The sequence below is a fragment of the Moschus berezovskii genome, chromosome 10 (genome assembly GCF_049115385.1).
Source record: "Moschus berezovskii isolate FMDL1 chromosome 10, NW_MosBer_1.0, whole genome shotgun sequence".
Lineage (NCBI taxonomy): Eukaryota > Metazoa > Chordata > Mammalia > Artiodactyla > Moschidae > Moschus > Moschus berezovskii.
The window spans coordinates 76,874,574-76,901,049 of NC_142469.1; the positions used below are offsets into that span (position 1 = coordinate 76,874,574).

Sequence of the window (26,476 nt, forward strand, 5' to 3'; positions counted from 1 at the left end):
ATTTTAAGCAGAGTTCACCAGTTTATTACTTTAACGTAACTGTACTTAGAGAATTTTCCTATAACTAAGTAAATATACTAAAAGTAATATTATAAATTATTTAACTTTAAACTTGTTATTACTGAAAGGGTGGCTCAGAAGGTAAAGAATCCGCCTGCAATGACAATTCGATCTGGGTTTGATCCCTGGGTCAGGAAGATCCCGTGGAGAAGGAAATGGCAACTCGCTCCAGTATTCTTGCCTGGAGAATCTCATGGACAGAGGAGCCTGATGGGCTGCAGTCCACGGGGTCACAAAAAGTCGGACACGACTGAGCGACTAAGCACACAAACTTGTTCTTACTAAAAGTATAGCTTTTTATGCTGTTACTGCTGCTAAGTCACTTCAGTCGTGTCTGACTCTGTGCGACACCATAGATGGCAGCCCACCAGGCTCCCCTGTCCCTGGGATTCTCCAGGTAAGAATGCTGGAGTGGGGGGCCATTGCCTTCTCCGAGCTTTTTATGCTAGAAAACCATGATATGCTTAAGGCATAAAGTGACCATTTAAGCAAAGACACTTTTCTCTGGAGGAACAGGAACAGTTCATGAATATTCCTGTGGCTTATTTATAGCAACTGTTCCTATTTTCTAGAAAGACTAGGTAGGTAAATTGGGAAGGAAATGGAAACCTGGTAAACCAAATGGCGTATACAGCAGAATTTATTAAAGAAATAAACAGCAGGTGTTTGCTTTCTATCATCTTCTGCATAGATGTTGCTGCCTTCTAACTTAAAACTCCTTTGAATTTATATTTTAAACAGATCTGCTACACATTCAACCAGCACCAAACAATGGTACCCATGGTAGTTTAAACCATCTTCTAAAGGTGCCTTTTTATGAACCATCCCATGCAGAGGAATTGTCAAAGTTTTCTGTTTGTGGCTTTACTGCTCCATTGCCCACAGATACTCTAGCATGTTCATGCTCCAGACTACAAAATGTAAGTAATAACTTTATGGATCCATAAGAGTGTAAAGGGTAAGCTCATCTATAACCAGGGTAGATAACAGCCAGGTTTCTAATTTAGCTCAGATATTTTCTAAATGAGTATGTAGTTTCTCTGAACCTTACCTGGAAATAAGAAATACATTGCAAAATTAAGTTTTTGGGTATGTTTTTTAAACTGGAAAGCACTATTTGTCAATTGTTACTCCATGGTGGGCTAACTGTCCTTGGTCATTCAAAAAAGTTTAATCCTGGGGCTCCCTTTGATTTCCCTCATAAACTACCTCTCCTACAGCTTAAGAATCATATGGTCAAACTTGGTTATTTCAGAACAATAATACTTAGAGGGGCCAAGGACTGAGATTTAGCATCAGATACACCCACTAGGGTAGGTGGTGTGGAGTCTGCTCAGCAGGGAGTCTAGCATTTTCAGTGGGAGGTATTTGATCAATGCTTGGAGACTGGTTGACAGTCAGCACTGGGAAGGTCTTTTTAGTGGTCAAGTGCCAAAGCTAGTTCAGGAGTAGGATTTCAGATTCCTGGAGACTCTCAACAAGGTGAGATTCCAGTGCTAAGAGGGGTCTCCCTAAGGCTAGCAATCAGAATGGGAACTCAAAATACAAGGAGAAAGCCCTACACCTCTATAGGAATTGGAGCACATGGGTGGGGCTGGGATTTCAGAATGGAATTGGAGTGCAGTTATCAGGAGTCTATCAAGCTCAAACTAATGTCAAGGTACACTTGATGCCAAGTTCCAAGGGTGGGTGTAAAGCTAAGTAATCAGTTGCTGCCTCAGGTAAGAATTGTTTCATATAATCAGGGGACAGGGAAGACTTTCCATTCTCTAATCCTCAAAATAACATTATATCACAGAAATAAAGGCATCAATAAATTACCAACCAAAAATGATTTAAAGGGACAAAAATCTAAGCTTCCTGCAAAAAATCTAATATACATTGAAGATCAGAGTAAGGGTGTGGGTTTCCCACTGCTCCAGATAACCTCAGTAGAACCACTATTTAAAGTAATGATAATAAATGTTATGAAGCAGGTGTTTTATTCCCCTCTTTAGAGATAAAGAGGACTCTGAAAAGTTAGGCGAATTGTCCAATGTCACAGAAGCTCGGTCTATCTGACTGGAAAACACAAGTTCTCTGTAAGGAGGGTCCCTTCCTGCTCAAAGTGTGGTCCCAGGGTCAACATCTGCATCACTTGCAAGCTGACTGGAGATCCAGAATCTCAGGCCTTACTGAGCTCAGGCATAGACCGAACCAAAATTTGCACTGAAGCAAGATGTCAAGGGAGTTGCATACACGTATATTGAAACTTGAGAAGCCCCGGGATGCTGTCATCCCAGCTTAGAAGTTGATTCCAATCATAGTCAAAATGATCAGCCTCATCAATTGTTCTTTGCAACCTCCCACACAAAAAATGTGTTCCTGCGAGTACTAATATCTCCCTATTTCTAAGTTAGTGAAAGAACTGGAATTTAAACTCAAGTTAGTTTGACCTTTTTGTTCAGTAGTAAAATATTTATGCGATTACTACAGAAATAATCTTGATACCTTGTAAAACATACGTTGTTACTTTGATTCACTTCTTCCCCATCTCCCACATTATCTTGCAGAATGCTGACCTCGAACGCGTGAATCAAATGCTAAATCTCACCCAAGATGAAAGTAAGTCAAGAGAAACTATATTAAGTCTTTGATGTTTAGCCCAACAAAACACCATATTGTCTTTTGGGGCTTCTCTGAAATAAGCCTACAGTCTCTTTTGACCATGCAGATTTTATTGTCAATACACAGGAGGAAAAAATACCACAGATCTAATTACAACATCACAAGTATTCAGTAGTTACAGCGGTTCCGAGGCTGGTACAGACTCCTTGAAATGGCTGTGCATCACCTATATATAGTCCTCTATTCACTTTTATAGATGTGAAAAGACAAACTGCCTGGGTTTAAGTCCTGTGTCTATTGCTTGCCAGCTGTGTAACCTGGGCCAAGTTACTTAACCTCTCTGTATATCAGATTTCTGTATCTGTATCTCAGATTTCTTATCTATAAAAAAAATAGTACTCATCTCATGTAACTACAAAGATTAAAAGAGCGGATGGGTAGAAAGAATTTAGAAGTGTCTGAAGTAATATAATTATTACCTGTTATCCCTTTTTTTACTTTAAAAAATGTTTAATTGTGGTTTAATTGATATGTAACATTATATTAGTTTCAGGTATACAATATAGTGATTTGATATTTGTGTTTATTGTGAAATGACCATCACAATAAGTCTATTTAACATCTGTCCCCATACACAGTTTTTTTTTTTTTTTCTTTAATGAGGATTTTAAAGGTTTGCTCTCAGTCAGTTTCAAATGTGAAATCCTGTATGATTAACTATTGTCAACCTGTTATCTTTTAAGTATTCTTGTACCAAACTCTCTAGGCCTGTTTTGTCATTTGTAAAATGGAAATACCTATTTTTAGACCTGTTATGAAGATTGAATGAGTTAACATATGTCTGTACTTAGGATAGTGCTTTTCACACAGTAAAAGTTCAGTAAATATGTTGGCTATTTTGATGATCTTATAATCTACTGTTATTCCATGGCATAAATACTTTGCAGGATTTTTAGCCATCAGTGCTTGATGAAATCTAGATTATAATGGCAAACAAAAAAGAATAAATACATTAGGACATACTTTTAATAAAATTCCAATTTCTTTCCTAGGACAATGAGTAAAGTAATTAATCTTTGTTATAAGTATGTGCTTTTAATTTTAAGGTTTTTATCTCTTCAAATATGTCTTGTGAACTGTTAGCTATTTAGCTAAGTAATTTATCTAAGCCTCAGTTGCATAATTTGTAGAATGGAATGATAACACCTACCTCATAGGGTTGTTGTTAGACTCAAAGAGGTTAAATATGTAAAAGAGTTACCAGAGTACCTGGAAACTAGTAATCCATCAGAGATGGGTGGTTTCTATGCATAGACCCCATGGACTGTAGACTGCCAGGCTCCTCTGTCCATAGAATTCTCCAGGCAACAATTATTTACTGCAATGGGTTGCCATTCCCTTCTCCTGAGTATCTTCCTGACCCAGATATTGAACCTGGGTTTCCTGCATTGCAGGCAGATTCTTTACCATCTGAGCCAAGAGCTCAGAAACAGGCTGTGCAATAGAAACATTTGCTAATTTCACATTTTTATTTTATGTTATTTTTATTTTAGTAACAGCAACAGAGAAACTAAATTTGCCATTTGGGAGGCCCAGGCTTATACAGAAGAACAAGGAGCCCTGTCTCCTATATCACAGGGAATATGTCAGTGGATTTGACAAAATTCTCAGGATGCCTCTTTGGAGCTCATATACGGTCCCTAAACCAGTAAGTTCCTGTGTCCATTGATCCGCAGAGGCTGGAAAGAAATTGTAGCTTGTTTGGTTTTTCTTTCAGAGTGATACTATTTTTTTAATTTATTTTTTAAATTGGACTATAATTGCTTTACAATGTTGTGTTAGTTTCTGCTGTACAACAATGTGAGTCAACCATATGTGTACATACATTATATACATCCCGTCCTTCTTGAACCTCCCTCTCAGCCCCCATATCCCACCCTTCTCGTTCATCAAAGAGCACTGAGCTGAGCTTCTCTGTATTCCTGCCCTGCAAATAGGTTCATCAGTTTCATTTTTCTAGATTCCACATATGTGTTAAGATATGATATTCGTTTTTCTCTTTCTAACTTACTTTACTGTGTTTGACAGACTCTAGTTTCATCCACATCACTACAGATGACCCAATTTGTAGTTCTTTGACATTTAGAATACCGAATTTTGATTTTCAGTGGAGATACCAAAAGGAGCCCACTGGGCCTGTGGCTTGTAAGACAGTGTCCCAGGTTTTACTTACAAGTACTTGAAGGTGCTACATGAGGGCAAAAGAGGGATACTTGGTGTTTTGCTTGAAGAAAGTAGAGTGTTTACAGGCCAGCTGGCCAACTGGTATGGCAGGCAGAAAAAAGATTTCAAGGAGAAGCAACAGGAAGTACAGAGGCACTTGTTTCATTTGGTATTTCCCAAGTATTGGTGGGTGCACCTGAGAGGTGATGGTAATTAATTTATAAAAGGTTTTGTTATTTATTTGATTACTTTAAAATACTATATACTATCTGTTGTGTACCATGGTACAATAAACATAATGTGAATAAGAAGTAATTTTCTCCTTAAGGGTTTAGCACTCTAAGAAGTCAGGCTAGACTTACATGTACATAAGGAAACGGTAACCCACTCCAGTATTCTTGCCTGGAGAATCCCATGGACGGAGAAGCCTGGTAGGCTACAGTCCACGGGGTCGCAAAGAGTCGGTCACGACTGAGCGACAGAACGGAACGGAATAGGTGTCAGGTCTCTCCAGATTGAAGTTGAGAATCCAACTGTTTAAATCCTCTTTTCTTTTTTTATTATTTGGCAAACTCCTTTTTAATTAATGTCACTGAGACAATTGGCTTCCATAAGAAAAAAAAAGTCTCAGCTCCTTACTTGACACCATATACAAAATTAAATTACTGGTGAAATTATAGACCTAGATGTGAACAGCAAACCCATATTTTCTCTTGTGTATATCTCTATGGCATTAGGATAAGGAAGGATTTCTTAATACATAGAACAACAGAAACTAAAATAATTCAAAGGAAGTTGATTAATTGACATTCAGTTCAGTTCAGTTCAGTCGCTCAGTCGTGTCCGACTCTTGGCGTCCCCATGAATCACAGCACGCCAGGCCTCCTTCTCCATCACCAACTCCCGGAGTTCACTCAAACTCATGTCCATCGAGTCGGTGATGCCATCCAGCCATCTCATTCTCTGTCGTCCCCTTCTCCTCCTGCCCCCAATCCCTCCCAGCATCAGAGTCTTTTCCAGTGAGTCAACTCTTCTCATAAGGTGGCCAAAGTATTGGAGTTTCAGCTTTAGCATCAGTTCTTCCAATGAACACCCAGGATTGGTCTCCTTTAGAATGGACTGGTTGGATCTCCTTGCAGTCCAAGGGACTCTCAAGAGTTTTCTCCAACACCACAGTTCAAAAGCATCAATTCTTCGGTGATCAGCTTTCTTCACAGTTCAACTCACGTGTGGCAAAAAGCTAAGTTATGGGTGGATTTGCATTACATATAAGAAACAAATGATGAGTATACAGGAGAAGGAAATGGCAACCCACTCCAGTATTCTTGCCTAGGAAATCCCATGGACAGAGGAGCCTGGCAGGCTACAGTCCATGGGATCGTAAACAGTTGGACCTGACTTAGTGACTAAACCACCACCATAAGAAATAAGTGATGAGTATATGGAATAGTAATTAGGATATAGAACAGGCAGTAAATTTCTGCCAATAAACAAGAGAATTACAAGCATCTTACTTAATAAATGGGCAAAAGATATGGACCAAGCAATTGAACCTCATTAACAATTAGGGAAAAATAAATAAAAGCAAAAATCAGTCTGCCAAAAATCAACCCAAGCACTCACTCATGGCAGGAATGGTTTTATTTAAGGCATTCCCCAGGACCATACAGCTGTCTAGTAAATGTTTACTGAGTGAATGCATTGGATAAATTAATCCCAACCATTATTTTTAAAGAGCTAAAGAGAAAGCAGGACTCCTAACCAGACTCCCAACCAGAAAGGTAAATAATCAGGAGCTATTTTTGTAGAGAAAATTGGTATTTTAGATACAAAGATTCTGATGACAAACCCCTACTCATTACTGTTCTTGCTAAGGATACAGATATTCCATCTCTTTTTATAGAAAGGAAGTGATCAGTGGTATCCAGTTTATTTACTCTTCTTGTTCCAATTCAAGATTTTTGGAGAAAAATAAGCATATTTTCCCACAACTAATTAAGGCTTTATGTGTTCTCAAAGCCAACTCTCCTGCTGACAATGGTTTAATTGTGACCAGTGGCAGACAAGCACTCATGTTGTTTTCCAACGTGGGCAAATATTTCACAAAGTTACCTGAGTTCATATATATGGTTAATGGAGACATCAATTTCTTAATAGGCACAGTTATTTGTGATTTTCATACACTGAATATACTGTGAAGCACACTATGAAACAAATATGAAGCTATTCATCCCTTAAAATAATTTCTGTTTTGTTTTTAATTTTGAGAGGGGCAGTATGTTCATGGCCTCGAAAAATCTAGGTACCAGGGATTATGTGGTGTTAAGCGGAATGTTTATGTTTTTAATACTTTCCCCTGCTGTCTTGCATTCCTGAATTTACATGAGCTTTAGCGGAAACTAGAGGCAGAGAGATTTTAAGTGGGCTCAGACTGGGAGTTTAGTACAATTCTTTTTTTGTTATTGTTTTAAAACAAGCGTCTTTGTTACCCAAAGTTCCTGTCCTTTCACTGGTCCCACAGAACTGCTTGTGTATTTCTCCCTCCATGTGACAGGATGGAATTCTAGCAATTTTCTGCTTTCTAATTCAGAAATTACTCCGTTAGTATGTTGTGGTTCAAGAAAATTACATACAAGGATGTTTTGAGATTCACATAAAAAATGTTGTAAATCAGCTCTGTGTTTGAAAAATCAGACTTTAAATAAGCACTTTTTGGAGTGTGGACCCAATTGGCTTGTGTCTTTAAGTTTTATGCAGCTTTTGTTTCTCTGTGGCTTTGGTGGGTTTTCTCATTGTTGTTGTTATTATCTCAAGAGTTTTGGGGAAGTAGTTGTGATTTGAAATCAAGGTCCTAGAGCAATTGCTTCAGAACTGTTAAGGTTGATCAGACTGCATAAGGATTTTGCTTCTGTGCTTCCTCAGCAGGAAGATGTAAAGTGTTTGCTTTTGTTGTTGTTGTTGTTGCTAGGTAGAAAATTTAAAACAGCAAGAATTACAATTATTATTTAGCATATACAATTCAGAAATTGAATATGAAGTCAAAGGGCTTTTTCAGAGAAGAAAATCTAGCACACTTTGAAAGATAGCTCCCTCTGCCTATATACAGGGAGAGGGATATATATACACACATATATGTACACATGTGTATACATATGTGTATATTTCCAATGATGGTCTTTTTACAAAGTCTTTTTTGTTACTAAAGCTTGTTCAGTTCAGTTCAGTTCAGTCGCTCAGTCGTGTCCGACTCTTTGCGACCCCATGAATCACAGCACGCCAGGCCTCCCTGTCCATCACCAACTCCCGGAGTTCACTCAAACTCATGTCCATCGAGTCGGTGATGCCATCCAGCCATCTCATTCTCTGTCGTCCCCTTCTCCTCCTGCCCCCAATCCCTTCCAGCATCAGAGTCTTTTCCAGTGAGTCAACTCTTCTCATAAGGTGGCCAAAGTATTGGAGTTTCAGCTTTAGCATCAGTCCTTCCAATGAACGCCCAGGATTGATCTCCTTTAGAATGGACTGGTTGGATCTCCTTGCAGTCCAAGGGACTCTCAAGAGTCTTCTCCAGCACCACAGTTAGCACTGATATTATAAATTATGACCCAAATATGTTTTGTGAGTCTTTAAAAACTAGGGATATTATTGTGTATTGCAAAAGATTTTTTTTTGAACTGTAATAAATATTTTTCCCTATAGAAAAAAAAGAACATGACCAGAAAAATAATTTTAAAACATGTATAATTGTTATTCTTGCCATAAAGCAAGATAGCAGTTATTCCATCTTCCTATAAACATGTTTTAGCTTTGACATTCAGCCTACAGATAAGGAGAGTTTATAATTTCAATAAAAATAATTGTATCCCTTTTTAAGTTCTGCTTTGTCTTCATGCCCAACTAGAAATGAAAGTATCTCACTTTCCTGTCTGGGTTCATCATCTACTTCCCTTGAAGAATTTTGAGAGCGAGAGTTCAGATTTCATCCGAGTGTCTGAGTTCTATTTATTGTTTTCCTGACTTTCTATCCTCTGACTTAAAAAAACTCTAAGGAACTCAGAAAAGATGGCAGGATGAAACATCAACTCACAATATTCTGGGTGTCTATATGGCTTACTGGGTTAGCTGTAAGTCTCCCTGGTTCTCTCACTTTGCAACATTTTTTTTTTTTTTTGGCTGCACCTAGTGGCATGCAGAACTTCCCTGACCAGAAATTGAACCTCTGCCCCCTGCAATGGAAGCATGAAGTCTTAACCATTGAACCACCAGGGAAGTCCCTGCAACATCTTTATGTGCCCCTTTCTACCAAGTAAAGAAACCTGGTCATTCAGAATTGTTCATTGTATGTTTTTGAAAGAATGTGAACAAATGCTTTTAGCATTCTAATATCCATCACCAGAAGGACAATGAAATAAATGGTGAGAGTGGATATACTGTATCTAATACAAATACCTTCATATTTCTTAACCTACTCCTTGTTTTGGTGGCTATATATCACTGAGGAGCTTCCTAAGAAAGGAAGAAGGGAAGATATATATTTGAGACTTCATCTCAAATGTACATCTCAAAATGTTTTTATTCTAAATATATGCATAATTATGAAATAGCTTTAGAATTTTAGAAATGTTTTCTTCAAAATTAATATGATATTAGGCTTCCAATGTTTTTATATGCGTCTCCCTTTTTTCTATCTCTTGTTTTTAATTCACTTTTTGAGAAATAGCTGCAATTTTATTTTCTAGAGCTTATTGAAAATTTTATTTTTGCTGTCTTATCTTTAAATCCCAAGAACTCTTTCTGTTATCTCCTTCCTGTTAAAATGCTTTCTGCTCTTTCTCTGTGATACCACATATACACTCATCTATCTAAGAAGAGAGTTTTCTTCTACTCTCTGCATTGTCTGTTTTTCTTCTTGGTTTCTCTTCCCAACCGCAGTGAATATCTCTGATGGTCCTTGGCTATCAGCTCATGCTTTAAGGGTGAGACACTAAGCTACAGGCCTGGGGCTTGCCAGCTGATAGGCTTCATTATAGATTAATTAGGAGAACCAGACATCTTGTTGGAGACTCTCAATTGTATCTTTTTTCTTTTCAGGCTGGTTTGTTTTCCAAAGAAAGGACACTTCTAATCTGAATCAACATACACAGGGGCGATGAGGCTGGAGGGAATCTTACCATTCAGTACATAGATTTTTAAATATAATTCCATTGCTGTGTACATGTCCTTTAGACTGGTTGTCCTTCTGGTTCAACCTCTCCACTGAGCAAACATTCTGTCTGGCCTCTTTTACAGACTTTCAACCTATCCTCCTCTTTCTAACTTTACACACATCCCCTGTCGTTAGGAGACTCCCAAGTTCTGCGCTCCTGGTGTTCTACAGAAAGAATTGGCTTCTTTGGGCTTTCCCCAACCACAGGCTCTTGATTGTCAATGTTCACTGGTTCACCAAGTCAAGGTTACAGTAGTAAACAAATACGTTTCTTTAACTTCCTGTTTCTGAAAAATTTTTAGCATCTCTTATGTGTCTTCATCATTACTGTTCTTTTATTAGGATTTCAGAAGGAAGCAAAGATAAATGTTTGTGTACAATCAAGTTGAGACATTTACTCAACTTCTGTACAGTTGTTTTTTCAAGTGGAGTACTGCAGTTTGTTAGGGGTACTTTGTCCACTTGTCCTTCCCCTCATCATCTCCTATCTGTTCTAAATCTCATCTTGGGGCTAGCACACAGTGTAACTTGCCTTTTCCTTTGTTAACTGATCTGGTGCATTTTATTTATTTTCCCCCAACTTTATTGAGATATAATTGACATATAACATTGTGTAAGTTTATAATGTGTACAGTGTGATGATTTGATATATGCCTGTGTTATAAAATAATCACCGCATATGTTTTAGAGGTAGTCGTGATTTAGTCACTGAGTTGTGTCCAACTCTTGCAGCCCCCTTGTTAGACACCATAGCTAACTTTTGTTTTTAACACAATATAGTGAACAGATAAAGAACATTCTAATTTAATCTTCTCTTTTATAAATTGCAAAAGAATTGTTTAAGAAATAAGTACGCAGCGGGCAATAGAGAGCTTATGAATCAAGATCTCTGAAAAAATTAAATGAATAGCAAAATGTTTATATACTCATAATTATATGCTAATCAAAGTATGATTATATAATACTATATCACCTTAAGTACTTAGGTGGTACATTTATAGGATACCTGCTAGTAAATAAATTAATGTGTTATTCTTTAAATAAAGTTGCAAAGAAAATTTTTAAAAATTCTTATATTTCATAATCAATAAAGCATAGCTACAAACTTATTAAAGTTCCCAATTAAGTAAATTCATACAACTATAGCTTCTTTAAGTTAATCTTAGGTTAACTAGAAGTTCTTGTTCAACTGAAGAGTACTATTTTTAATTATATCTATATTTTAAAAATAAATTGTTTATATTTATTTAAAATTTTTAATTGCAAGCACAATCTAAATTACCACCTAAAAGTTAGGTCCCAAAAAGGATTTGGATTTTTAGCTGTAGCTCTCATTACTTCTCTGTACTCAATTCAGGTTTTATTCTGCAAATAATCCTTTCCAAAGTGTATTTGATTTGCCCTCCCTGTGTCCCTAGCCAGAAGGGAACCACAGAAGAAAACATTGCTGAAGACATCCATTTCCATTGCTTGCGTAGACCTGATTCACTAAGAAAATAGGAAAAGGTTAAATGAAAAACATTCTAGGGAAGTTACAAACCATATAAGGGGATGGGTGAGCCACACGTGGGCGTCATCTTTTTTTTTCTTCTCTCTTTCAACAGGGAGACACATCGCCTCTTCCTCCCACTGTCCCAGACTGTCTGCGGGCTGATGTCAGGGTGGCTCCTTCTGAGAGCCAGAATTGTTCCTTCTCTTTAGCAGACAAGAATATCACCCACGGCTTCCTCTATCCTCCTGGTTTGTATAACTCTTTTTTAGAGCAGCAGCTAAGCCCTCATCAGCTGGATGTGGGCATGTGCCTTAAACATATGCTCCCCACCAAAACTACCTGCTTGGGCTAAACTAGCTGCCCAGGAGGCTTCCAGTGGTTGTGGGCCAGCCTGGAGCAGTGCAACAGCTATAATAAAAACTAATAAATTTTGCACTGGGAACCACACATCAGCTCTGATCTGGCCCAGATGTTCAGAGAGTTCGGCAGGTTTAAGTTTAATTTTAAAACTGGAGTCTCTTTGGAGAAGGACACATGCGTCTAAAAAAACAATTTTTTTTCCCTGATGACTGGCCAAGCTAAGGCTTGCTTGGAGAATGCAGCTGTGCGTATGAAGACAAATTAGCCTGGAATTTGGGTCTTTTGCTCATGCTGTATACCCAACAGCTTTAAACTGTGGATTAAGCAGCTGAATGAACTTGAAATATTTTTTCAGAAAGCTTTTCTCCTGGGAACATGCAAACGCCGGTGTGATTTTTCTAAAACTCAAATCTCTGTTCAGCAAGGGTTGTCATTTCCTTAATTTACTCAAGAGATTTTCAACAATTTTAACTTCTGGGAAAGGGTTTTCTCCAGATATTTGGCTTCAGTTTTCTGGAAGCCATAACCAAAGAGGTCACTTTAGAGATTTATAATTCAGGGATTCTGAGGCTTACAGTGGGGGAGAAAAGGCTCAATGAAAGCAAATATTACGTTGATGTAAAATTCCTAACAGAATTAGGATAATAAACTGATGTATCTTACTACAATCTCTAGAGACAATTAGAGCTCCATCAAATGTATGTAAACCCTAGGACAAATCTTAAATAGTTGCAACATTTGATCAACAAAAATCTTTAAATTGAACCATAAAATAGTGTCCATTAAGCCTTAAGATACTGGTTGATTTATAAATGTTTTCCTTGATAAGGAAATGAAATTAAAAGCTAAACAGCTTGTCTCAAAAAATATTAAGGCTAGAATGAAACTCCCTTCTAATTTTCCATTACAAATTCTGTTAGCACTTCCATTCTGGGCAAATTCTTATTTTTCTCTGAAAAGAAGATAATGTCTATTGACTTTCCAACTTTCAGAGTTTAATTTAAAAAGTAGAAAAGTCATAGAGGATCTGAGGACTGTGAACAGCATGTGAAATCTTAAAGAAAAAAGCCAAAAAATCTTGCTTCTCTTTGCCTTTTGGTGCCCATACATTGGCCTTTCAATAGAGTATTAGTTAAGTTAGCCAAGTGCAGTTTAAATATAAATAGTGTTATAAGAAACACTCATAGGCTTGCAGGAATTTAAATCCTTTCAATATTTCAGTGAGAGATGTTATGAGACAAATGAAGCACAGAGGGACATGGCATATTGCCCAGTGGGTCAGCTGGTGGGCAGCAGAGCTGGGATTCCAACCCCAGGAGTCTGGGTCCAGGGTACACACACCCAGCACACACTCTGCTAGACGTCATGTCCATGAGTCTTCAAAGTCAATCATTTGTGGTGCTGTCAGCAGTCTTTATTGAGTTAAAACTCTTTCTTAAGAAAATTTTATTTTGGAATAACTATTTATCACAGCATTATTATCTTATGTATATTCAGTATCGATGCTTTCCTATCAGTATTATATTTGCTTTAGAAACTGCTGTAATAAATTATCCACAGACTCAATGACTTAAATAACAGAGCTTTATTCTCTCAAGTTCTAGAGGTCAGAAGTCTGAAATCAGGGTGTCAACAGGGCCACACTCTCTTTACAGAAGAGAATCTAGGGGAGGATCCTTCTTTAGGTCTTCCAGTGTCTGGGAGCTCCAGGTGTTGCTTGGCTTGGAGCTGAATCAATCAGTCTCTGCCTCCATCTTCACATGGCCTTCTCCTCCAAATATCTCCTCTTTTCAACCCACCTTCTCTTTATAAGGATACCAGTCACTAAAGGGCTTCTCTGGTGGCTCAGATGGTAAAGAATCTGCCTACAAGGCAGCAGACCAGGGTTTAATCCTTGGTCGGGAAGATCCCCTGAAGAAGGAAATGCAACACACTCCAGTACTCTTGCCTGGGGAATTCCATGGATAGAGGAGCCTGGTGGGTTACAATCCATGGGTCCCAAAGAGTTGGGCACAACTGAGCAACTAAAAATTCACTTTCTTTGTAAATTCAGTATAATCTCATCTTGAAGCCTTAGTTTAATTACACCTGTGAAGACTCTATTTTCCTACCTATCACCTTCTGAGGTGATGGGATGATAGTTCAGTTCAGTTCAGTCGCTCAGTCGTATCTGACTCTTTGCGACCCCATGAATCACAACATGCCAGGCTTCTCTGTCCATCACCAACTCCCGGAGTTCACTCAAACTCATGTCCATCGAGTCTGTGATGCCATCCAGCCATCTTATTCTCTGTCATCCCCTTCTCCTCCCACCCCCAATCCCTCCCAGCATCAGAGTCTTTTCCAGTGAGTCAACTCGTCGCATGAGGTGGCCAAAGTATTGCACTTTCAGCTTTAGCATCAGTCCTTCCAATGAACACCCAGAACTGATCTGCTTTAGAATGGACTGGTTGAATCTCCTTGCAGTCCAAGGGACTCTCAAGAGTCTTCTCCAGCACCACAGTTCAAAAGCATCAATTCTTTGGCAATCAGCTTTCTTCACAGTCCAACTCTCACATCCATACATGACCACGGGAAAAACCATAGCCTTGACTAGACGGACCTTTGTTGGCAAAGTAATGTCTCTGCTTTTTAATATTCTATCTAGGTTGGTCATAACTTTCCTTCCAAGGAGTAAGCGTCTTTTAATTTTCTGGCTACAATCAGCATCTGCAGTGATTTTGGAGCCCAAAAAATAAAGTCTGACACTGTTTCCACTGTTTTTCCATCTATTTCCCATGAAGTGATGGGACCAGATGCCATGATCTTTGTTTTCTGAATGTTGAGCTTCAAGCCAACCTTTTCACTCTCCTCTTTCACTTTCATCAAGAGGCTTTTGAGTTCCTCTTCACTTTCTGCCATAAGGGTGGTGTCATCTGCATATCTGAGGTTGTTGATATTTCTCCCGGCAATCTTGATTCCAACTTGTGCTTCTTCCAGCCCAGCGTTCCTCATGATGTACTCTGCATATAAGTTAAATAAGCAGGGTGCCAATATACAACCTTGACGTACTCCTTTTCCTATTTGGAACCAGTCTGTTGTTCCATGTCCAGTTCTAACTGTTGCTTCCTGACCCGCATACAGGTTTCTCAAGAGGCAGGTCAGGTGGTCTGGTATTCCCATCTCTTTCAGAATGTTCCACAGTTTATTGTGATCCACACAGTCAAAGGCTTTGACATAGTCAATGAAGCAGAAATAGATGTTTTTCTGGAACTCTCTTGCTTTCTCCATGATCCAGCGGAAGTTGGCAATTTGATCTCTGGTGCCTCTGCCTTTTCTAAAGCCTGCTTGAACATCTGAGGACATGGACACATCTTCTTGAGGGTCACCAACCATCCGCAAGGTATCAGATGCAGAAGACTGCCTGCATTATGAATGACGTCTAGCAGAGAGTACTTTGTGACTGTGTTTTGTGTGTTAATAAATTTACATTAATATGTAATAGTAATAGGCCATTATAGAGAATGTCATATTTTCTTTTGTAGATAGAGTTAATAAGATTTATTTGTTTTGCAGCAAACAATAGAACTTCCAATAGTCAATATGATGCTTTAATTACAAGTAATTTGGTCCCTATGTATGAAGCATTCAAAAGTAAGTATATACTTAGATTATTAATTTTGGTGACTCTTTGAACTTCTGAACTAGACACATCCTTAACTGAAATTTGTTTCCGTTATTAGTCATTTTGTTCTTATGTTTTAAATACAGAAACAGGAAGGATATCTAACATAAATTCTTTTCACCTTCAACTTTGGGTGACTTGTTGCTAGCAATTTGATAATATTTTAATCCTAATTTTACTATAAAGAGCTAACCACAAAATAAAACTTTTAAAAATTGTACACATTTGTATTTCTGTATATACAATTGTATATAATAATGCAAATGTATTATTTCTATACAAAATAAAATTTTACTGACACTCACCATAAGTAAATGAAATGTGTTTGTCCCGAGTCATAATTAAAAAGGCCATATGTATGTTCTGACTATTGTTTAATACTGTCCCCAAAGCAGTTCAGCCCTAGGAAGCCATTTGGAGGCATATTTAACTATAATTTCAAGACTGCAACTACATCAACAACAAAAAACTACCATGGATGTGGCTGTTTATTTTTGTTGCTTAGACTATTTTGCAGAATTCCTCAATGACCACTGACAAGTATTGAAGTAGAATTAGATGCTATTTAAATGTACCTGTTTATAATAGAAAATATTTCCATGTTCAATAAAGGCAGATATTTTAAGCACTTTATTCCTTTATTTTCAGCCATGTGGGATTACTTCCATAGTGTTCTCCTTGTAAAATATGCCATGGAAAGAAATGGAGTCAATGTGGTTAGTGGACCAATATTTGATTATAATTATGATGGCCATTTTGATGCTCCAGATGAAATTGCACAGTAAGTAATTTGAAACCAAATGAACATTTTGATTTAGCAATACGGTATCATAAGGGGAAACCTAAATATTTTAAATTAGAGCTCAGTATTCTACTACATATTTATGTAGAGATATAATTGTTGACCATTTTCAACTAGTCTATCAAAATACTTCACAAAATTTTTATATGGCAAAGATTTAAACTAACAGGCAAAGAAAAAAATGTCCAGGAAAGGTTTAGCAAATTTTTTATTTGGAAAATTTCTAAACTAATGAGAAAGGAAAACAGTTTTGTCAAGGCTAAGGCGGTAGGGAATGCTCACTGTTCTATCAGAAAGTAGAGAACCAGTTCAGCAATAAATAAAAAAATCAAGAAGTGACTATTTAAAATATTGCCCAATATTTCAAATAGTGGATGATTCATGAAAGTATCTCCCAGGAAAGATTATAGGTGTCCTGTAGAAAACTAGTCCTGTTTATCTTTATAAACTTTATATTTACAACTCTCTTTGTAAACTAAGCTGCATATTTTTGTACTAAGCCTGGTCATATAGATTGATAGGAATTACTCCTGAATCCAGGACACAGGAACAGAGAGTTGAAGTGTCATCCATGATTTTTCTATTATCAAAATAGACTGTACTGAACTATTGTAATGTCTAAGCCTAGACTATGTAGAGGAATGATCTCTACTTATACCTTCTGATAAGATAACATTTATGACCAACTAAGCTTGTCACCTTTTAAATTTTGTTTGCCTTGTCCTTCGGTCAGTGTTTATTGATCCTGTCTTTCACCATGTAATAGTTCTAGCAAATGCTTTGATAGCAGTTTATTCCATCCTAGGTACGCTTCTAAGCATTTACAGATACTTCATTTAATCTGAGAAAGATCCTCATGTTAGATTCCATTAGCTCCCATTTAGTACTCTTGCCTAGAAAATCCCATGGATGGAGGAGCCTGGTAGGCTGCAGTCCGTGGGGTCGCTAAAGGTCAGACACGACTGAGCGACTTCATTTTCACTTTCACACATTGGAGAAGGAAATGGCAACCCACTCCAGTGTTCTTGCCTGGAGAATCCCAGGGACGGGGGAGCCTGGTGGGCTTCCATCTATGGGGTCACAGAGAGTCGGACACGACTGAAGTGACTTAGCAGCAGCAGCAGAAAAAGAAACTGAAGCACAGAGAGGTTAATAAACTTGTGTAAATTCCACAGCTAAGTAGTAAAGCCAGAACCCAGGCAGTCTAGCTCTGATTCTAAATCACAGTAACATAGTACTACTTATACCAGTTCATTTTCCTTTTAGTGGACTCACACTAATAGCTTACCTTTATTTTGCACTTGAAACTTTTAAAGGCACTTTTATATTTGTTATCTGAGACTAAAGGACCATCAAATCAGTTGCATGAATTTATCCCTGGGGGTGGGAGGAGAAGGGGACAACCGAGAATGAGATGGCTGGATGGCATCACCGACTCTGTGGACATGAGTTTGAGTGAACTCCGGGAGTTGGTGATGGATAGGGAGGCCTGCGTGATTCATGGGGTCGCGGAGAGTCAGACACGGCTGAGCGACTGAACTGAACTGAACTGAACTGAACTGATGGTCGCTAAGAGTCAGACATGACTGAGCGACTTCACTTTCACTTTTCACTTTCATACATTGGAGAAGGAAATGGCAACCCACTCCAGTGTTCTTGCCTGGAGAATCCCAGGGACAGGGGAGCCTGGTGGGCTGCCGTCTCTGGGGTCGCACAGAGTCGGACACGACTGAAGTGACTTAGCAGCAGCAGCAGCAGCATGCTGTGAAAATGGTACCACAGGATCACCTCCATGTTAAAGTTGAGGAAACTTAGAAAGTCATAGAATATTAGAGGATTAGTTCACATCCAATGTAGACTCTTGAGAGTCCCTTGGACTGCAAGGAGATCCAACCAGTCCATTCTAGAGGAGATCAATCCTGGGTGTTCATTGGAAGGACTGATGCTAAAGCTGAAACTCCAATACTTTGGCCACCTCATGCGACGAGTTGACTCACTGGAAAAGACTCTGATGCTGGGAGGGATTGGGGGTGGGAGGAGATGGGGACGACAGAGAATGAGATGGCTGGATGGCATCACCAACTCAATGGACATGAGTTTGAGTGGACTCCGGGAGTTGGTGATGGACAGAGAGGCCTGGCGTGCTGTGATTCATGGGGTCGCAAAGAGTCGGACACAACTGAGCGACTGAACTGAACTGAATGTCCAGTAAAAGTGTGCAGCTAGTCTTGGAATCCCAGATCCTTCATTCCCAGCCCTTGCTCTATTAGAAAATGTCACTAGGAAGTATAAAGTCAACAAAACTAGGAAGCAGAATATCATGCTCTGCTTTTCTTTGTATTCTAATATTTTCCATGATAGAATGACCAAGCTTGGACTTCTGTAAATCTTGATTCTGACTCAATAAGTCTTAAAAATGTATGACAAGATTTTATATTTTCTATTTATTTACTTTCTTTAGCTATAATTTTACCTTGATGTTTCTTTAAAATATATATATATATATATATATGTATGGACATTTATAATCTTTAGAAGCAAAAGTATAATAAGATCAAATGTTTTCAATTATGTTTTTAGGCATGCAGTCAACACCAGTGTTCCCATCCCAACGCACTACTTCGTGGTGTTGACTAGTTGTAAAAATCAGAGCCAAACCCCTGATGCCTGCCCTGGGTGGTTGGACGTCTTACCCTTTGTCATCCCTCACCGACCAACCAACATGGAAAGTTGTCCTGTGAGTATGCCCCCAGAGAGGCCCTGGCCCCAGAGAAAATGATTCATCAGAGCTCATCTGGGCTTTCATAAAAGTGGTTCTGACTACAGTACATATTTTAGGTGTTTCCTAGGTTAGAGTTGTACTAAATGTGATCTCATTTTTGAACTTTCCCTTAGACTACTGATCTCTATGTAATTAATGTTAATTTAAACATGAATATTTAAATATTAATTTAAACATACATATGCATGAACATGTGTTTATATATGCATGTCATATATATTTTGTTTAGATATATTTTAGTCACATTCACTAATAAGGGAAGGGTTGTAGCTTATTAATCTTTTATTCTGAATGCATACCTTAAGGTTCTTTCTCAAAGTTGGCACATAATTAATGTTTCTTAAGTGAATACGTAAATATAAAAATCCCATCAAGTTGAAACGTGAAGTCTGAAAATATATATATATACATTATATATATATATATATTTGCAAAATAAGTTGGTTCAAATGACATTCCTTGTTTAACATCATGTATTAGGTCACTTCAAAATCTTGTGGATCAAGTCAACTTACATGTAAATATTTACTTTGACTTCATATATGTTCTTCATAGAAAAAATATGCATCCTGATAATTGGTCTTTACTGAAGTCATTCAACAAATATATTGAATACCTTGTAACTGCACAGTATCATGACAGATACGTTTTAGAATGCACCAGGAAGGAATACATTGTCTCTGCCAGCAAGGAGTTCATATATAACTTTGATATGTAAATGATATATGTAAATGAAATGCAGATACATTAATGGGTTAGTTGATCATATAAGAATTATTTTAAAAATTAGAAAGTAAGAGACATTACAAAGTTGGGATTCATTGCCAAATATTGTCATAAGGATTTACTGTTTCAAATTCAAAACACATCTGGCTGGAATAATCAATAATGGTTACGTAAACTGAGGTGGAAGTAAGGCCCTAAAAGATGGGCATCATTTGAACACAGTGAAAAGATTAGAAAGACTTTTCCGTGGAGATAATGAAGGGAGGGACTTGGTAATTGCCTGGATGCAAGAGCCAAAGGAAAATGGAGAGTCAAAGCTGAATCAGAGATTTTAAATGTAGACAATTAGGAAAAAGAAAGGGAAGTTAGGAATGAGAACTATTTTGGCAGGTAGGTAGGATAATTAAAAAGTAGGCACGTCTGATTTGTAGAAATGGGCGTTCACATGGAAAATCCCATGGGCTATTAGGGATGGATAAAAGCTTAAATTCTAGGCCAGGTTGAGATTCCTCTCTATTCTTTCAGGTATTGAACATGTAACTGCTTTCACCATGCTATGTACTCTGGGAAATACACAAATAAATCAGATATGAATTATACCAAAAAAAAAAAAAGGCTCATAATCTAGCACTGACAAGCCTAGTCAAATAGAGAAAAGAAAAATAAGTGGCACAAAGAGGGACAGGTAAAACTGTTGTGGGATTTCAAAGGAGAAATACTTTCTGGTAAGGAAAGCAACATTCTAGCTGAGTCTTGAAGATAGGGTTTGAACTTCAGTGTTTGATGTTTGCCTTCACTGACTAGAAATGGAGGGCAAAGGTCAGAGACTAAGCAATGGATCACTCACAGTCCTAGAACCATGAAGAGTTTCCAAACAAGAAGCTGTTTGTATAGCAGGAGATGTTGTATAGTTGAAACTCTTTCTATTTGTCTTGTCAGAAGTTTAGTTAGTTGAGACAAGGGGAAGCTGTTATTATGCACTTCCTCTTCCAGTGGCAGACTTTGGTGACTGATACTCTTGGTGTGACACTCTTTTCCACTCAATCAGGAATAAAGAGTTCTTTATCATAGTGGTTCTAGGTAGCCACTCATAATGGGTGTGCAAAGAAGAAGCTATTTGCTATCCCTGGTTTAGGCCCTTATTACCTTCTATTCAGTTCAGTTCAGTTCAGTTCAGTCGCTCAGTCGTGTCCTACTCTCCGTGACCCCATGAATCACAGCACGCCAGGCCTCCCTATCCACCACCAACTCCCGGAGTTCACTCAAACTCATGTCCACAGAGTCGGTGATGCCATCCAGCCATCTCAACCTTCTATTAGGACTTTTGAAAATGAATTTTCAGTCATTTCACTGTCTCCTGTCCTTTTCACCTTTACCTCTGTATACCACGACCAAGTTCCTCATCTTAAAATTTAGCTTTTCATTACGAGTATTTTCTTATCCACAAACTTTGATTATCTATCTACCCTGAATAAAAGTACTGTACAAAAACAACAAAAATCTCCCAGCCTGTACTTAAGGCTTTTCACAATTTACCCTCAGTTGACTTTGCAGACCCAAGTTTCACGTCAACTGAAGTTCTTGAAATTACTTGACCAGCTCTTAGTTTTCCCTACCTCCATGTCCTTGCTCATGAGCTTCTCTCTTCTAGAATGTCTTTCTTTTCTATCTGCTAAAAATTCCACCTACACTTCAAGGTAAAGCACAAATGGTACAAAGCTTTTCCTGTGCATACACAGTGGAGACACTCTCAAAATTAATAAGGCATCATTTCTATTGACTAAGACATGAAGACCAATAAGCTGGACATATTCCAAGATTTTAAAGAATTGATAGAATAGTAATCAGGGCATGACATCAGATAGAACAATGAGACATATGATTATAAGAGAGATTGTGACATTGATTCATGTGACTGTCAATTTGATGTGAAGGAGGGAAGAGACAGGATGATAAAGTCAGGTAACTGAAAATTTAGGTGTGACTGGCCAAGAAATACAGAAAATGATCAATTGTTTTGTGAAGGATAAATTTGTTGTTTGTGGTCCTTCAATTGAGAAACTAGTTGAATGCCTAAGATGCTACAGTAGAGACTAGAATGCAAATGAATGGGTTTTAGAGTTGAATATCTGAGTTTATGTACTGATTTGGCCTCTTTGGGGAAACAACTGAGTGTCACTTTCCTCAAATGTATGAAAGAGTTCACCCCCTAATGCTGTTGTTATGAAAATTAAATGTTTCATATAGACTCCTAAGAATTCTCAATAAACAGTAAGTGAATGGTGGTCATTATAAAGAAATCACATTTCATGAAGGAGTTACATTCTAAAGTGAATATAAAGTGAAATCTTGTATACAGATAAAATCACCTAGAATCAAATCACCAAGAAAGTACAGTACCTCCACAAGTTATACCTTGAAAAGAAAGTTAAAGTGTTAGTCACTCAGTTATGTCTGACTCTTTATAACCCCATAGACTGTTGCCCACCAGGCTCATCTGTCCATGGAATTCTCCAGGCGAGAATACTGGAGTGGGTTGCCATTCTCTTCTCTAGAGGATCTTCCTGACCCAGGGATAGAACCTGGGTCTCCTGAATTGCAGACAGATTCTTTACTGTTTGAGTGATGTAGAATCCGCCAACACTTCCGCTAGTATTAGAACAAGTAATTGTGCTTTAATTGTGAAATTGTGAAATAGTTAGCTTGCTTTAAGGGTCATACTGTATGAAAATTCTGCATTTTTATATATTCAAATCACTGAGTCTATGGAGGTACTCACACTGCAAGAGGTGTGAGGCAACTGACACCAGTTGTAGAAATGGTAGATTCACAATTCCACCTCACACTTGATGTAGAGAACTTGATTCTTATTTTCTTTCTTCCTTTGTTTTTCCATCATTTCTTCCCTCTTCCTCCTTTTTCTTTTTCCCCTTAACTTTGTATTATTAAATTCCTGTCAGATAAATGAGAATGTTGTTGTAAGTCCACATGACTATCTGTATTTTAACTTAGTATGTGTTGGAAATGTAATTGTGTGTGTGCTTAGTCACTCACTTGTGTCCAAGTCTTTGTGATCCAGTGGACTGTAGCCTGCCAGGCTTCTCTGTCCATGGAATTCTCCAGGCCAAATACTGGAATGGGTTGCCATTCCCTTCTCTCAGGGATCTTCCCGACCCAGAGATCGAACCAAGGACTCCTGCATTGTAGGCAGATTCTTTACCATCTGAGCTACCAGGGAAGCCTGGAAATGTAATTGGGGCTATACAATTGTATTGTAAATAGAATTGGGGATAAGACAATACAGGTATGGAACTTAGAGGAGATCAGAATTATAGAGATAGATTTTGTATTAAATCACAGGAGTGAAATGAAATTGCCAAACAGAAGAAAGCAGAGAGAAGAAATCCAAAGATCAGATGTCTGTTCTTCCAGAAGGGCAAAAAACTAAAGTAAGCTGAGAAAACAGAAGGTGTCATTGAATAAGGGAGCAGAGCTATGGAAGATAAAGAAGGAACTTTCAGAACAGCTAAGCGAAAGGGCCTCAAAAATTCCACTATGGGCATCCTCATCTAGATGGTTTCATTAGTGTGATGCCAGCAATGACCAGACTATAAGTGAATAAGGAAGTAGTTAGGAGAGAAAACACTGAAACTGATATCACCTCAAAAACTTACAAATTGGGTTTTATTTGGGGTGTATACAGTATTTCTATTTATGTAACAGGTGTAATACATATAAATTAATAAATGGATTATATAAATGATCAAAAGCCTATATTTAAATATGGTTCATAGAAACTCAATATACACAAGGCTTCTATTCTTTCGGGATGCATTCATACAGCTAGAGCAGTTGTCTATAGCTGAATTCTGTTCAGATTGGTTGGTGCTGGTGAACTATCTGATATGAAATAGCTTGAGTATTACCCCTACCTAGGTATAATTATGTTGTTCTTTAAGATCATTTCTTTGCAGGTTTACAAAAGATTGTCAGGTGTTCACTAAACATTCAGTTAGATGGATACCAAATAAGCCAGGAGAAAATAGAATAATAAAAGCCAAATGGGAGAAAACTTTATGGAAAAAGGGACCAAAACCATTCAATGTTGCTAAAATGTGAAAAAGTGAAATCTTTGCCACCCCATGGACTGTAGTCCATGGAATTCTCCAGGCCAGAATACTGGAGTGGGTAGCCTTTCCCTTCTCCATGGGATCTTCCTGATCCAGAAATCAAACCAGGGTCTCCTGCATTGCAGGCAGATTCTTTACCAGTTGAACTATGCGGGAAGCCCTAAAGAGTAAAGGCAGGAAGAAAAGACTGAATTTGATTCCCATTAGAAATATGAGTTAAAATTAGCACATCACATATTTATTTAAAAAACAATAACTCACCTCATGAATCTTTCCTGGAAAAATACTTTAGAGGTTTGAAACAGTGATTTCCTCTTATGCTTCCTCTGGCTCAAATAGTAGTTGCCTATTTTAAACTTGCATATTTAAAAAACAAGTGAACAAACATGCTAAAGTCAATTGAAAGTTATTCATGCAGACTCATCTAATTAACAAACTTGTAAACTTTCTTACTTTAGAAATTTAGCAACTTCATATGACTGTCAGAAAAGTCAAAAATAAAGAATAAGGAATTTCATAGCAATCCATGGCTCCAAATTGTTGAACTAACCCATATATATACATACATATGCATAGAGTATCTATGGTAAAATTTTCTTACTATGCTATTTATATTTTTCCAGTATACTATTTTTTATATTTAGTTAAAAATCTACTGAAAGTCAAATGGCCAAGAAGTATCTGAAAGACACTCTAATACTCAGAGTAATAAACTTTAAACATGGATAAAGCGCTATTTCACAACATAGTTTGGCAAGGATGTGGGGAAATGGGGATTATCCTCTACTGTCAGTGGAAGTGTAAATTGTTATATACACTTTGAGGAGTGTTAGGTTTACTATTTGGTAAAGTTAAAGTTGCATATACTCTATGACCCAGCTATTTCATTTATATATCCTAGAAACTCATGTTCTTAAACATATAAGATGTGCCAATTTATTCATGACACTATTATTTATAATGACAAAAATACTATCAATATGTCAATGAAAATATAAACTGAGCTGCCACAAACCATAGCTAAAAGCAGATGATTTAACTAGATTTAGATATTTCACTATGAATAGATTACAAACATAAAATTGAATGGAGAAGTATAGAATCTCATTTATATCATTTATATAAGTTTGAAAACATAAGTCAATGCTATATATTTTACACTGATGTTCAGTAAAAGTTAAAAAAAACAGACTGGATTCACACTGACTCATGACAATGATTAGCTCTGAGTAAGACCTGACTTCATCTTTAATGTTTTGTTTCTTTAAAAAAGTTATATCTGAAGTAAATATAAAAATGGCTCTACTTTATGGCAGTCTGTATTTGCTATTGTATAGCTTGTACTTTCATTTTTCTTTTTATGTTAACATACAACAAAATTTAGCTCTATCACATTAAGATTTAAGGCAATAAAAACCATAAGAACAAATATCGAATCAATGATTTGGACATTTTAAGCTAATATAATGTTGTATGTTAATATACCTCAGAAAAAAACAAGCCAATAAAAAAACCACAGGAAAAAAGGACAACTTCTAAGTAATAAAAGAATTTTCTGTTAATGAAAAACCATGCTTCAGGGGAAATAATCTTTTGCTTTTCTGTTTCAGGAAAATAAATCAGAATCTGTTTGGGTTGAAGAAAGATTCAATGCACATACTGCCCGCGTGCGTGATGTGGAACTTCTTACTGGACTTGACTTTTATCAGGAAAAAGTACAGCCTGTCTCTGAAATTTTGCAACTGAAGACGTATTTGCCCACATTTGAAACTGTTATTTAATTTAATATATAAAACAACTTTAGCAAATTGTGAATGATTTTTTCCTGTTGAAGACCATAAAATAAAATTTTCTATTTTCCTTAACTCCACTAAAAGCTGTATTGTGTAATTTTAATTATTCCTTTCTCTTTCTCATTTCTATAAAATATAATGTTTTAAAGTTACACAGTTTGCCCAGACTGTGCTACATTATTACTTCTTTATTATCTCATTTATAATCCTTGACTATCTTTTTCTTCCCAACATTATCTAAATAGAAAGCAGAGTACGAGAAGTAGGTCTCACTTTTGGACCGAATCAATTCTACATCAGTTTTGTTATAAAACTTTTTACACTTAGCAATCAGGCAATATGTATTAAAAAAATACACATTGCCTTCATTCAATAATTTCATTTGTAAAAGTGGTGCCAACAAATATACTTTGCACAAATGCATGAAAGTATCATCTTTTCTGAAGACCAAGTGGTAGTGGTGGTGAAGTTGTTAAGTCATGTCCGACTCTTGTGACCTCATGGACAGTAGCCTGCTCGGCTCCTATGTCCATGAGATTTCCCAAGCAAAAATACTGGAGTGGCTTGCCATTTCCTTCTCCACACAAAGACCAGAAAATAACCTAAAAGTTATTTTAGATTAATTAAAAGTTAT

General features: G+C 37.3%; 1 protein-coding gene across 1 annotated transcript in view; it reads left to right on the forward strand.

Moving 5' to 3' along the window:
• The window catches only part of ENPP3 (ectonucleotide pyrophosphatase/phosphodiesterase 3), an 88,044-nt gene extending 62,140 nt beyond the window's left edge, over nucleotides 1-25,904 (forward strand). The window contains exons 18-25 of the mRNA XM_055433134.2: nucleotides 802-980; nucleotides 2,613-2,664; nucleotides 4,221-4,375; nucleotides 11,698-11,833; nucleotides 15,501-15,578; nucleotides 16,258-16,390; nucleotides 18,992-19,148; nucleotides 25,660-25,904. Of these exons, the coding sequence (XP_055289109.2) occupies nucleotides 802-980; nucleotides 2,613-2,664; nucleotides 4,221-4,375; nucleotides 11,698-11,833; nucleotides 15,501-15,578; nucleotides 16,258-16,390; nucleotides 18,992-19,148; nucleotides 25,660-25,830 (1,061 nt within the window). The 3' untranslated portion in view covers nucleotides 25,831-25,904. The remainder of the gene's footprint in view (nucleotides 1-801; nucleotides 981-2,612; nucleotides 2,665-4,220; nucleotides 4,376-11,697; nucleotides 11,834-15,500; nucleotides 15,579-16,257; nucleotides 16,391-18,991; nucleotides 19,149-25,659) is intronic.
• The last annotated feature ends 572 nt before the right edge of the window (nucleotides 25,905-26,476 follow it).